This window comes from Haliaeetus albicilla, chromosome 16 (genome assembly GCF_947461875.1).
Source record: "Haliaeetus albicilla chromosome 16, bHalAlb1.1, whole genome shotgun sequence".
NCBI classification, from domain to species: Eukaryota; Metazoa; Chordata; class Aves; order Accipitriformes; family Accipitridae; genus Haliaeetus; species Haliaeetus albicilla.
In genome coordinates this window covers 1530863-1543959 of record NC_091498.1, presented here as the reverse complement: position 1 = coordinate 1543959, position 13097 = coordinate 1530863, and the positions used below count along the sequence as shown (strand labels likewise).

Here is a 13097-nt window from a genome sequence, read left to right as displayed (position 1 = left end):
CTCAAGTGCCTTCCCAGCAATGGCTCGCCGCTGTGGTACCTGGGGGAGCAATAACAGCTGAGGAGCTTGGGCAAGAGGCCACGGTGCCAGCACTGGCCCCAGGGCAAGATGCCGGCTCTAGCTGGGGCATGTGATGGCTGTGGGGAGCTCTGTGCCCAGCAGTGGGATGGAGACATGGAGCCGGCACCATGCGCAGCAACTTCTCTCTGAGCTCTTGGATGTCAGTGTTAGCACTAATTAAAAGAAAATCAATATTTTTTTTTTTTCTGGAAAGAGACATTGTTCTGGTGAGCGCTTTCCCTGCGTGAGCTCCCCGTGTCTCGGCTGCCCATGTGTGATGGGCAGGCAGAAGCCAACGGGATCCCAGGGCTGAGATGAAAGTTTGGGGCTTTGCTTCATTCAAGGAGGGGATTGGCTTTAAATTTTCAAATCATTTTGCTCCTCTGTCTATGAACTTAACTGCTTGGAAACCTTGACCACAGCCTGTTCCCTGCCATCCAGGCATCCAGTTTGGTCCTGCTCGTGGCGAGCTGCTTGCCACGGTGGGGATGGGATGGGGTTGGGGATGGGCTGTGTCCTGGGGGTTCCCATGTGGCCCCCGGTTGGTGCTGTCTGTGCTGCTGCAATGCCGGTGGTGGCAGGGCTGGTGCCAAGTGCTTTAAAAACAACCACCGAAACCCAGCAGTGCCGGGCTGAGGGAAGGTCACCTGCAGGCAGTGGGACTTGGGGTGAGAAGCTGAGCATGCATCAATGTGATTTGCTGATCCCATGCCACCAGCTGAGCAAACTTTAGCATCCCAAAGCTTGGAGCCAGGGCTGCTCGGGTGCCGGGGGCTTCAGCAAATCTTGTAAGGGGAGATGGTGGCTGTGCCGGGCAGTACCCGTGCTGGAGGGTTGGGGAGGTGGGAAAGAAGTGGGTCCCCAGGGCTGGGGGCAGCCCATCCTTAGGAGCAGCCAAGGGGACACCCCAAGTGCGTTCCCTGAGATCTGTGCCACTGCATGTGCCTGCCCCCAGCTGCTGCCCAGATGTGCAGGACTGGGAGGTGGCTCCCAGGGCTGGCTGGCACCCTGACACATGCTGGCAGAGCCCAGGCTCACAACTCCTCTGCCACGGCCGAGGAGTTCAGATGGTTCATCCATCTGGTTGCTGGATGAACAGACAGACTAATGACGATAGGGAAAGGAGGAACCGTCAACTGAGCCACCTTCCCTGGGCACTGCTGCAGGACAGGATGCTGCAGGTTTGAACTGCTGGAGGAAAGATTTAAACTAGAAAGCAGCAGCTCTCTGGGGCAGCTGAGCAGGGGCTGGGCTGCCTAGGGCGAGGAGGACAGTTCCATCACTGGGTTCCTAAGCCCGGGTCAGGCCAAGCACAGCAGGGATGGGCTGAGAGCAGCTCCTGCCCTGGGATGGGTTAGATGCCCTTCAAAAACCTGGCTTGCTGCAGCTCAGGGAAACACAGACCATTTCAGCAGCTCCATTCCTTAGAAGCCACAATTAAAACTATTTTAAAAGAAAACAAACATTTCTCATCAAAATGCCTGTCTGTTCCTGGCCTGCAGCTGAAGGTCTTGTCGTGGGCCAAGGCTGCTCAATACCAGCAGCTTCCCGAGCTGCCTCCGGGCAAATCCACTTGAGCTGGACTGTCAGAGTTCTGGCTGCATTTGGTAATCGACCCTTGGAAATTTTGTACCTTTTGCAGAAAAATAGAAAGGCTGGACTGGTGCTCTCCTGCTCTCTGCAGGGTCTTTGTTTCTGGGATGGCAACGAGCTTATGGCTTCAGCATTTGTTGTGCAAAACAGCTGCATGGGCCGTACCCCATCCTGCGGGCACGCCTGCACCTTTTTCGGATGGAGCCCAGCCCCGCAGGGCACTGTGCGCCCGTGCCGCATCCTGCGCTGCCAGGCAGCGGAGGACGGCTTCCAGAGGGGAATGGTGCTGCTGCCAGCAGGACAATAGCGGCTGTGGTTTTAATTATTGGGGTTTAGTTGTGTGGAGCGGAACAAGAAACGGCGAGCAGCGAAACCGCAGGGAGAAAGGCAGAAAGGACAGTCTTTGGCCGGCTGCCTGATGGGAGGCGTGGTGGGGGTGGCTGGACCGTCCCATGGCCGGGAGAGCACCGGAGTCTTCGCCGGGTCACGGCGTGAGGGCAGGAATGGTGGCACGGCTTGGCTGATGTCAATCTGTTCTCCTGCGACTGTCGTGCTGTCGCCCGGGGCTGTCCCTTCCCATCACAGCTTGGCACAAGCTGCTGCTGACTAAACGGCCACGTATGGAGACAAAGCACTGTGTGGTGACTTGGGAGCATGGACCCGGCTGGGAGAAGGGGGACAGCAAGACAAATCACATTCCATGCAGGGTCCCTGCCCTGGATCCCCCTCATCCCTGCACGTGTTGCTGGTGCCAGTCTATGCCTGGGAGCGGGGGCATTTCTCACTGCGTTTCCATTTGCCCAGCACTTTAACAGACACATTCGCTGCAGTGTTGACTTTCAAAGGGCTGGATCAGCTCCGCGGCTGGGCAGAGTGTGGGAGGAGGGTGCCTGTCCCGCTTAGGAAACACAAAACAATAAAAAAGGAACAATGGAGCCTCCTTCCCTTCACCCAAAATACCAAATGCCACCAAAATGTGGCAGAGCTCCAAGCAGTGCTGCTGGGGCAGCTCTCACGTCCCCTGGCCTGAGGAGGGGAACTGCAGATACCACCTCCTCCTCTTCCTCGGCCCTGGCAAGGGATGCTGCAGGAGGGTGGGTGCCAAGGAGCATCGCCAAAGGGCTGCCCTGACCTGACGCTGCTGCCAGCGGGCATTCCCAGCTTTGGAAACCGTATTTGGGCCAGGGCAGTGGTTTTGCAGCATGGCTGTGCCTTGGGGAAGGATTTTGCAAGCTGTTCAGGCTTCCCGGCTCAGCTGAACATGCTTCACAGCCAGCCCAGGGGCCTGGGAAGGTTTATAAAAGCATCCACGTACCCAAACTCACCAGACTGTTATCAGGCAGAGAACACATTCATTTGGTACCCGTGTGGTGCCAAGCATGGGGAGGTGCTCGTCCAGGTTGGCCAGAGCTGGGAGTCCTGGGGTGGGAACGGGTCCGTGCCCAGCTGGAACCCACCCGCCCGCCCGTGCATCCTCTCACCTGGCCCGGGTGCTGCCAGCAGCCAACAGTTTTTCAATGCACGGGTGCTTGGGGACGCGAGGCTGGGGCTGAGCATCCCAGGTGTGTGGGGCTCAAGGGGACTGTTTGTGGAGCAGTGAGCGGATGGTGCCAGTGCATCCCCACCGTCACTGCCCACACCTTGGCTGCTCAGGGCCACCGGCACTGTGCCAGCCCTGTCAAGGAGCTGCTGTCCCCAGCGCACAAGCCCTCGTGGGTGAAACATCCTTCACACGGCCCCAGCGAGCACCCGGCACCCTGGCCAAGCACATCTGGCTGAAAGCTGTGGGAGCTGCCCCAGCAATGAGGACACCAGTCCGGAAGCGCTTCCCTCCTGGAGAGATTCCCCCGTCCCATCCAGGCTCCTCTCCCGGCACCATCCCTGGTCCCATCAGCGGGTGCCAGGCCGTGGGGTCTGCAAAGGGACGGTGCCCGGGGCTGCCGCCCACCCCTGGTTTAGGTGGCGGGAGTGGGGCTGGGAGCTCTGCTTCCCACCAGCGAGGGGAGAAGGGACTCCAGGCTGGCCTGAGGAAAAATTTCTTTACTGAGAGGGTTGTCAGACATTGGAATAGGCTGCCCAGGGAAGTGGTTGAGTCACCATCCCTGGAGGTATTCAAAAAGCGAGTAGTCGGGGTACTCCAGAACATGGTTTAGCGGGCATGGTTGATGGTTGGACTCGATGATCTTGAAGGTCTTTTCCAACCTAAATGATTCTATGAGGGTGCTGCCAGCACAAGGCGGTGTGGACCGTGGCTGGGCTTGCCGCCAGCTCCGCTGCCCCGTACCGTGCGGTCAGAGCAGGGCGGCAGCAAACGGCCCTTGCCGCCTGCCTGCAGCAAAGCAGGCAACAAACCCTGGGCAAGCGGGAGCCACAGCCAGGTTGTCCCCACACTGGGGAGGTGAGCTGGTTTAAACTCTCAAGCTAGACCCTGGTAAGTCACACACGGGACTTCAGCTCCCGCCTGCGCGTACCCTCAGGACACCAGCCAAAGTCCCGCTTGCCCACGGGAGGAAACAGTGCTGGAGGAGGGCAAGGGATGGAAAAGCTCCTTCCGAGGGTGCTGCTGCAACTAAAGCTCCTGCAACCTGTTGCTCTGGGAGCCCGGGCCAGGGATGGAGTTGGGATGCGGTGCTGTGGCTGGGACCCGGGGTCTCGGCGATGCGGAATCAGTCTGCTGCCATCGTGGGGTGGGCAGGCTGGCTGAGTGCCCAGCGTGGGCAGGCAGGGGCCAGGCACAGTGGTGGGGGGGCTCACCCCATGCACCACCGTCCACTGGGGTCCTGGAGCATCGCTCTCCGGCAGCGCTCCCGCCCCATGTCCCACGTCCCCTGCCTCAACTTGTTGCTATTGTCATCTCTAATATCACGCAGAGATATGAAAGGCTGAAAGTCGCCTCTTTTCCTGCCAGGTTAAATCGTTCACCAGGAATGTCTATTATTCCCACAAGTCAACTTTCCCCTTCGCGGTATGTGTCCAGGGGTCATGCCTGGCACTACATGAAAGTGAAGGGTATTCAATAACCTAGAGCCGTGGAAAGGCTTTAGTCCAACTCCAACCATGTTCAGCGTTTTATTGATGCAGCATGCCTTTCGCCATTTGTTTCCTATAAACAGCACATGGTAGTATTTAGTAGGTTTCAAACAGAGCTTTTTGCATATTCTCCCTTGTCTACAATGAGCTACTCGGTAGTAGACAGTTTTAATTTACTTAATGCAATTTTTGCTTTTTGTTCTTCCAGAGGGTCTGGGCTGGTTTTGACCCAGTCGCCCCAGCAAATTACTGCACAACTCCGTAATTCCCAGGGGGCCAGCAGTGGGAGCCCGGGACCCACTCCCCGTGGGGGCGAGCGTGTTCCCTTGCTCGCGGAAGGAGGGAAAAGGACCCGGCGTGAGCTCACCGTTGCAAAATAACCCCCTTTTAGCTGCGACATCAGCAAGGACACAGGGCCTGCCTCCACCCTGACCTCTAGGACAGAGTCCCCGGGGGCAGCTGCTGCCCAGAGGCTGTCTCAGGAGCCGGGTGCGTGTCGGGGCTGTTTGGGGCCATTCTGGCTGGCGAGGCTTGGCTCTCGCTGCCGGCTGGGCAGGCGACACGTGACGCTTGGCAGCTCCAGCCAAAGAGAAAAAGCTGCTTTATTGCAAAAGCTGCTGTTTCCCTGTCCTCCGGGCTGGCAGCGGGCCGGGGTGCAGCCCTGGGGGTGCTCAGTGCTCGGGGCTGAGCAAGGCTGCAAGGTGCCCCCCCGGCGCAGGGGGGATGCCCACCGGCACACTGCAGGGTGTCTCCCCTATGCTGCCAGCTCCTGGAGAGCATTTACGCTGTTGATAGAAGCAAGGGAGGCACAAATTCCTGCTCCTGGAGAGCCAGCAGTTGCTGTTCTTCGCCTGCACACTCCCGCCTGCAGCACCGTGTGCCCGACGGCAGCCATGGAGCAGCCGCTGTGCTGAGCTGAGCTGGCACAGGGGGGCACAGATGCCCCCCGAGGTGATATTTTTGTGACTAAGAATGACCACAAATAGCATGCCTCAGCTCTCTCTGCAGCGGACTGCCTTGGGCTGGCGGTAGCGAGTCCCTGCTAACGTACATGCACGAGTATTCACGGGGCAGAAAATGCCAGTCCTCAAACAAGCAAACATTGACTGTCTGGTTTCCCAGCGCTGCCCATCAGCCTCCGAGTCCCACCCCCAGCCACAATCCCTCCGTGTGCTGAATATTGGGCAGGTTTCCTTCAGGCAGCAGCTTTCACATGCACTGGCAGCCAGACATTCTTGGTGCGGCGCTGCCGTCACCCTGCCAGCCCCGCTCAGCTGCTGCTCCACACCAGCACCCATGTCACCAAAAAAAAGACAAGAGGAAACCAAGGAGCTGACACCAGGATTCTTTTAATGTGATTGCTTTCAAAATGCAGCCTTAAAATGACTTATAATGGTCAATGATGGGAAACGTTGGATCTTTTTCATCTCTGCAACATGACCGTGTGGCACCTCTGCCTCCAAAACCCACCAGCCACTGCTTTTCCTCAATGTCATTCTCCAACTGTTTTTACAGCGACGCTGCCCCTTCACAGGACAAACATCACATGGGGCATTCAAACCCTCTCACCAAAGGTACTCATTTGGGCAAAAAAAAGGGACAGGGTGAGTCGTCCAGTGTCCAGATGGCCCAACATTTGTCCGGAGAACCTAAATGAATGGCAGCACAAGCAGCAGCTTTTTCTCTCTCACCTTACACTCAGGCATAAACCTACAAAGGTATTTGAGCCGCCAGGTCCTGTGGAAGTGAGTAAGAGCTATCGACTTATTATTATCAAGCTTCTAATTATCTCTGTGGATCTGTGCCTTCATGCTATGTAAAGTGATCTGAGAACTGAACATCTGACTGCATTTTCTCGCTGAACAGGACGCAGAGGAGTTGATTTTCCAATACCTTGCTTTTTGAGATGTAAGACTACTTTGTGTATTTATTTTACAGAACAGCAGGTGCTACAGACTGCCGAAACTTGCCAATTTAAGTAACACGGGAAATTCTGTTGTAGCCTAAACATCTGTGAGAATATACCCCAGCACCACCTCCATGCTCTACAGTGTTTATACACCATAACAGGAGACCAGACTCTACTTGCTGAAATGCACTTAATACCTCCCAGTCGTTAGTCTGAGTTTTGTTTTTTGTTCCATGGACTTGCCATGCGGCCCCCAGGGCGTACACACTGTAGAAGACCAATGGCATTTTAGCCACTCTTTTCGTTTCCCCATTTAAAGTATTTACTGCTGCTCCACTGGAATTTAATGGTCCTCCCCTTCCAAGCGGGGAGTCATGAGACTGCTGGGGAAGAGAAACTGCTGAAAGGCCCAGGCCACACAGGCCTCCTGAATCTGCTGGTGCTGCACGATGCCACGGCTCTCTGAGAACAGGAGCCTCCCTGACCTGGTGCCAAAACTCAAATGGCTCTCCCAAATCACCCCTTTGTATCAAGCTTGCATTTTACTACTAACTTCAGAATCAAATGCAGGAAGCCAGTTTGGTCTACAGAAATACTATGTGCTTATCTCCAAATGAATTTTAAACCTCTCCTTTTAAGGATAGCATTTAACAGTAAATCAGTGGGCTCTCACAGCTTGGTCTCCAATTCTGGTAATAAAACATTCAATCAGATTTGAACAAACTGGAGCTCTTCTGGAGTTTGAGCAGTAGTTCTCGCGCAACCAAACATCACCATTAGAAACTGAGCATAGAAAGAGTCCCCAGGGGAATACGAAAAAGACATCACCTTATGAAAAAGCTTCAGAATGAACCTGTGAAATAAACAGCAACCAGACAATTGTCTTCTACGGAAGATGGAAGTAACAGTAGAAGAATATAATAACATCTTAAACAGTCAGTAAGTCAGTCTGAATGTACAGGGGCACTAGATCCCTACAGATCTGTGATGAAAGCACTATATCCCTACAGATCTGTGACGATAGCTAATGGCCAAAACCAGGTGGTCCCCGCCAGTCCCAAAGGGAGACTGGGTTGCGATTCACTCTTCACCAGCTGGAAGATTGTCTTCAATCCGCCTGATGAACTTCATTCTTATTTCCGTGACGCTGTCACCCTTCAACGTGTCCTGGACAAATTTTACATCTACGGCCATCTGAACCTAGGTGATGGAAGAAGAAAAAGAAGAGCTGTTATCTCCCTCATAACACCAGCTTCTCTAGGAACCATCTTATCATGAAGCACCAGCTTAAGGACTCTGAGGGCATGACATGCAATGCAGAGCTCTACGGGAGCACTCATTATTTTTCAAGATCACATACTCCTCGTACATTGTGGCCTACATGGTGGACAACGGGCGCCTTACCTTGGCAAATGTACCTCCTACAGCATAACCGGGACTCCCTGCAGAAACCAGAGCCTGATTAACCCTATCACTCAGGGCTACACGTCCTGCTGGTCCATCTATGTTCCTCAAAAATTTCAGCTAAGCAAGATAATCAAGCCTAAATATAGACTCCTAAATTTGAGACACAGCTGTTCTCTTGTTCCAGCCAATTCCCAACTAGGGCTCACAGCAGTTACAAAGTGAGGATTTTGAAGCTTCATAAAAATTCAAGGAGATAATAGTGCTTGTACTTGGGTCATAAGATGAAGGGTCTTGGTCAGCACCTCTGAGACTCACAGCTGCCAGACACAACAGCAGCCAAGCACTCCTGTAGCTCTGCTTTTCTCCTGGGAATGAATTTCAAGTCCAAAGCAAACACAGAAGTCAAGAACACAGACTAGACATTAAAGTGTCTGCTGATACCTTGGTTATTCATGTATCTATCTCACTGGAAGAGAGATGTTGGCTCACCATTTCCAGGGCACCTCGCAGCACTCCACACAACAAGTTGGAATAGATGAGAGATGAGTGGTTGTCAGGGAGCTCAACAAAGTCCACCAAGGGGTTATTTTCCAAGATCAGGGAGAACTCATCACCTCCAGGACTCCAGTTGGTGATGCTCGGAGTGATACCCAGGTACATTTTAAATGCAATCTGTTATGTCAAACAGAGTACGAACAAGAACATGTCCCATGAAGCAGCAGCACAGCTTTGATCTTTGCAAAATTACTAAAGGGTTTTGAAAAAAACACACCTTTCTCCCAATTCCCACCAGTCAGCAGTAGTCGGGGATCTAATTCTCTCTTTTCCGCCCAGAATCTCAGTCAAACTCTCAGAACAGTCCTCTGAGTAGCAAACACTCTATTCTCACATGCAAAACCTGACAAAGCTGTGCTTTGACAATTACCTTTGCGATAACATCTGCAGTTTCACGGAAATCGTGGCATCTTCCGACATTGGACCGGGCCAGAAAGTCTTCTATTAGCCGAACACCTATATTGTAACCCCTGTGAATGTACCAAAGAGAAACAGCTACAGAGTGGGAAGAGCACAAATTTAGAAAGACAGCCAACGTTTATAAAAGATAATGGAGGAAAAAAAATCTGAGAAATATCAGTATTAGATAAAATTCAGTCTGCCAGGCTTTCATTTTATTCATAGAGCAGCACACAAAGCTGTGCCTACTGTGAACCCGAGTTCCTACAAGGCTCTACTGCAGCAGATCCACTTACATTTTGTCAAGCTGCTTGTTGACATCCTCGTCATTCTCGTAGTCCTTGCACAGCTGGGTGACCAGAGCACCGTACGTCAGCGTGAAGAGCTCTGAGTTCTAGACAGAGGCAAAAGGGATTTAGCGCAAGCCAGAGAGAAAACTGACTGAGCACTGCTGCATCTGTGTCCAGCGCTGCTTCCGTTGGCCCGGAGAGGGGGAACAGAAACCTGCTGTCTCAAAGGAATTTGCTGCTTAACAAGGAGAGATCCCAGTTCATATTTTGGCAAGGCAACTTCAGTCTCCTTGGAAAGAGAAATCCTCTTTGACTAGGAAGGACAGAGCACTTTCTTTCTCTCCCTCTCTCCACACACACAGCACTTCCCATTAACGTGTCCTGAATCTGACCTGAAGAGGCAAGCCAGGAGGCTGCTCACGCTCTGCAGCCATTCTTAGCAACTCTCGTCAGCTGCCAATTAGCATCTGCTTTAACAAGCACATCCCCAGATAACTGGAATGACACCTCCAGGTCATTTGGTGTGCTACCGACCACCTTCTGGATGGCTAAATGTGCAGTTGCCAGGGACCTGAATTTATTTCAGCCACTGACCTAGAGGTGAAAATTGGCTCAAACTGCTGTCTGTTATCTGTGTTTCATAAACACGCTGCAAATGGGCAACACTTATTAGGCTCCGTTTCTAGTCCTTTCAACAGGGCAAAAACCACTCCTCCATTCACGGATTTATTACATTCTGCTACTAAGAAAAAACAAGACTCATCTGGTCCCTAGAAAGTTATCTAGGCACATAATTTGCTTCATACATTAAAATCAGCTCCTCACACCCAGAAGAGGAACAGCAAGGGTGATTTCAGGTCAGCTCAGCAGATCTGTGTTGCACACATCCGCTTTCTGTGCCTGGCTAGGATCAAAGTTACTCGGGTGTTCTTTGCACAGTTGCCAGATTTGCAGAAAACACCAAGGGAAGAGGCCTCCTCTCCCAGCCACCACCATCACCAATCCTTGACCTGAAGCAACTACGTCAAAGTGCATTTTCTTGGGAGCCACTAAGCCAGACCAGTGATTATCACGGTCATTAAAGGCTGCAAAACAAAGCTACAATAGGCATTAGCTTTTCACAGAACCTGAAGGAAGTGTTTTCAGGAACAAATAAACCATCATTATTTATTTCTGCTTTCAGTTTTAGCATTCAGAAACATTAGAGTCTAATCTCAGATTAAAAGCCTATCACCTACCATGAGATGCATAGATGCAGAAGGTGAAATGAATGGCAAATACCAATACTACAGAATGAAAGCAGCAGGCAGGCAGAAAGGAAGGGAAAAGAGACAACATCAGAGTTAAGTGACAACACTGATCGCACTTCATTCTGAACAAGTTTACACAAAGCCAAGACAAACAGAAGGAGGAATCACTCCCAAACTGCAACATTCAACAAATAGAAATTGGGTTTGTTAGAAGACACAGGGAATTCCACCTTGTCATTGTAATTCAGCAGGTCAACAGCAATTAGCTACCAAAAGGCTTTAAGCACGTGAAAAGAACCAGCCAGGCTCCTTGGTACTTTTGCCCAATTTTAGATCTAAAGAATTGACACAATCTTTGGGGTTTTTTTATTTACAGTTCTGCTTTCATCTTGGAAGGAGAGAGGTTGCGCAAGTTCACATCACCCCAGTGAAAGACAAGGTGGAAGTCTCCTTTAGCTCAACTGGCAGAGTCAGACATTTGGCAGAGAATTTAACAAACATGCAAAAAAGGTTATGCTATTTTTAAGGATTTCAGTAATTTTAGTAAAGACAGGGCTTGGCAGCTGGAGAGAGTAAGGGGTGAATGGATGGAGGAAACCCAGCTGTTAACAGTCCAAGATGTTGTCATTTACTGTGTAAAGCCACGAAGCCGTCACCTACTGTTATCAGCCCCAAAGCATGCAAACCCAGTGCTGGTCATAGTTATCACCTGCAGTGCTGCTGTTCGGGTAGCTTTAAACTTATAACAAGGCAAACTTCTGAATTCATATTTGTGAACAAACTCTTCATTTTCGGTTCATCTAATGGAATTAAAGCGCCTAACAATTTTCCCACTAGTTCTGTTTTTTCATATTGCAGACTAGCGTACGGTCTCAACGCCATATAACCGTTCCGTGGCTACAAAAATGTCGGAATCCTAATGAAGCAACGCCAATTCCTTAAATAAAAATCACTGTATTTAAGGAGTTGAATCCCTAGAAGAGAACCTCTCGTGGCGCAGAGGAGGCCAGAGCGGGCAGCTGCCTGAACCAGCCCGTCAACACGGTCAAAGACGGAGAAAAGCCAGATTTTTTTTTTTTGTTTTATTACTTGCTTTCGAATACTGGCATTGCATCAAAATTGAATTAATCTGATCTGGTTTGACCCAGAATCAGACCTCAGCTCTGCGGTTTCGTTCTCCACCTCTCGTTTCTCGGTTCGGCTGGACTGCCGGTACGGAATGGGGTGAGAGAGGAGAAAAGAGAGCGAGGTGAGACAGGCCTTGGCGTTCCCGCTGTCGGGCTCCCGCCAGCACCGGTGTCCCGCTCCCGCCCGGTCTCCGATCCCGACACGCGGCAGCAGCCGGCTCTCCGGCTCCTCAGCACCGGGTTCTCCCTTGCCCTGCGCTGCCGGTGACGGACGGGAGCTCCCCTCGGGCGCCGCCGCGGGTACCGGACGCTTTAGGCCGAGCCCGTTGAAGGGCTGCGGCGGGCTCCGCACCCCTGACGGGCCTCCGGGGCGGGCGGTGCCGGCGGAGGGGCAGGTCCCGCCGAGCCGGACCCCCGAACCGAGGCGGGCAGAGCCGGGCCCCCGCCGCGGGCCTGGACCCGACGGTCGGGCCGGGCCGGGCCTCCGCCTCCTCCGGCACCCCCCCCGCCCCGGGCCCGCGCCCTGCCATCGCCGCCGGCGGGCCGCCCCACGGCCGACGCAGAGGCCCGCCCGGCTCCTCAGGCGCCGCGGCCCCGCCGTTACCATTTTCTTGCTCTCGGTGCCGCGGCCGGCCTGGCGCGACATCCTGCCCGGCCCGTTCGTTCCCCGGCCCGGCCCGGCCGCCTCCGCCTCCCGCACCGCGCCGAGCCGCGCCGCGGGACACGACGGGACTCGTAGTCCGCGTCGCGCCGCCGGCCACGCCACGCCCGCCACGTCGAACTACGCGCCCCAGAGTGCAACGCGGCCGCCCTGCGCGCATGCGCGCCGTCATGGGAGACGGGGAGGGGGGCGGCGCTACCCTTCCCGGCGTGACGGTAGGGCGCCTACAAATCCCGGCGTGCGGGGCGGGTCACCTGACCGCCGCTCCCGGCAGGCGCGGGGGTGGGCGGAACCAAGCGCGGCAGGGAGGGGGGGTGCGCCGCGCCGGCAGGGGGCGCCTCCGCCCGCCGGGCCGGTCTCTCCGTCGGGGCCGGGCCCGTCCGCCCCCCGGGGTCGCGGTGAGCGCTTCCGCCGGCAGCGGGTGAGCCCTGCCCGGCCGGTGGGGGCCGGTGATTGCGGCGCTGCTCCCTCCCGCCGGCCCCGGGTGAAGGCGGGACGGCGGCCTGGGCCCGCGGGTACCCGGCGGCTGTTGCGGAGGCCTCCTCCCCATCCCCGGTGATGGCAACGAGGGGTTTTGGCTCGATGAGGAATTCCTCACGGGGAGGGCCGTCGCCAAAGCAAGGGCCTGCCCGGGGTCTGGTTCCCCGGGCTGGTGGGGGTCCCCTTCCCAGCCCAGCCGCTGGCCTCGGTGTCTTGGCCGGAGCTGGTTCCTGGGGAGAGGGCAGCCGGCGTTCCCCCCCGCCCCGGGGCGGACAGAGCAAGCCCTGGGCTGGCAGGGCAGGGCCGGCCAGCTCGGAGCCTCAGGCCGCGGCCCGG

At 54.5% G+C, this 13097-nt stretch overlaps 1 protein-coding gene across 2 annotated transcripts; it reads right to left on the bottom strand.

The window, feature by feature from the left end:
• Positions 1 to 6016: 6016 nt before the first annotated feature.
• TRAPPC3 (trafficking protein particle complex subunit 3) lies at positions 6017 to 12372 on the bottom strand. 2 transcript variants are annotated; one of them, XM_069802879.1, is made up of 6 exons: positions 12225 to 12350; positions 10482 to 10529; positions 9250 to 9347; positions 8925 to 9024; positions 8489 to 8671; positions 6017 to 7792 (listed from the first exon to the last, which is right to left on the bottom strand). In XM_069802879.1, exons 1-6 carry the CDS (start codon positions 12264 to 12266, stop codon positions 7673 to 7675), a joined length of 591 nt encoding a protein of 196 aa, XP_069658980.1. In that variant the 5' UTR covers positions 12267 to 12350; the 3' UTR covers positions 6017 to 7672. The 2 variants fall into 2 exon arrangements, with proteins under 2 accessions (XP_069658980.1, XP_069658981.1); XM_069802880.1 differs by lacking the exon at positions 10482 to 10529 and having other exon boundaries at positions 12225 to 12372.
• Between the last annotated feature and the right edge of the window lie 725 nt (positions 12373 to 13097).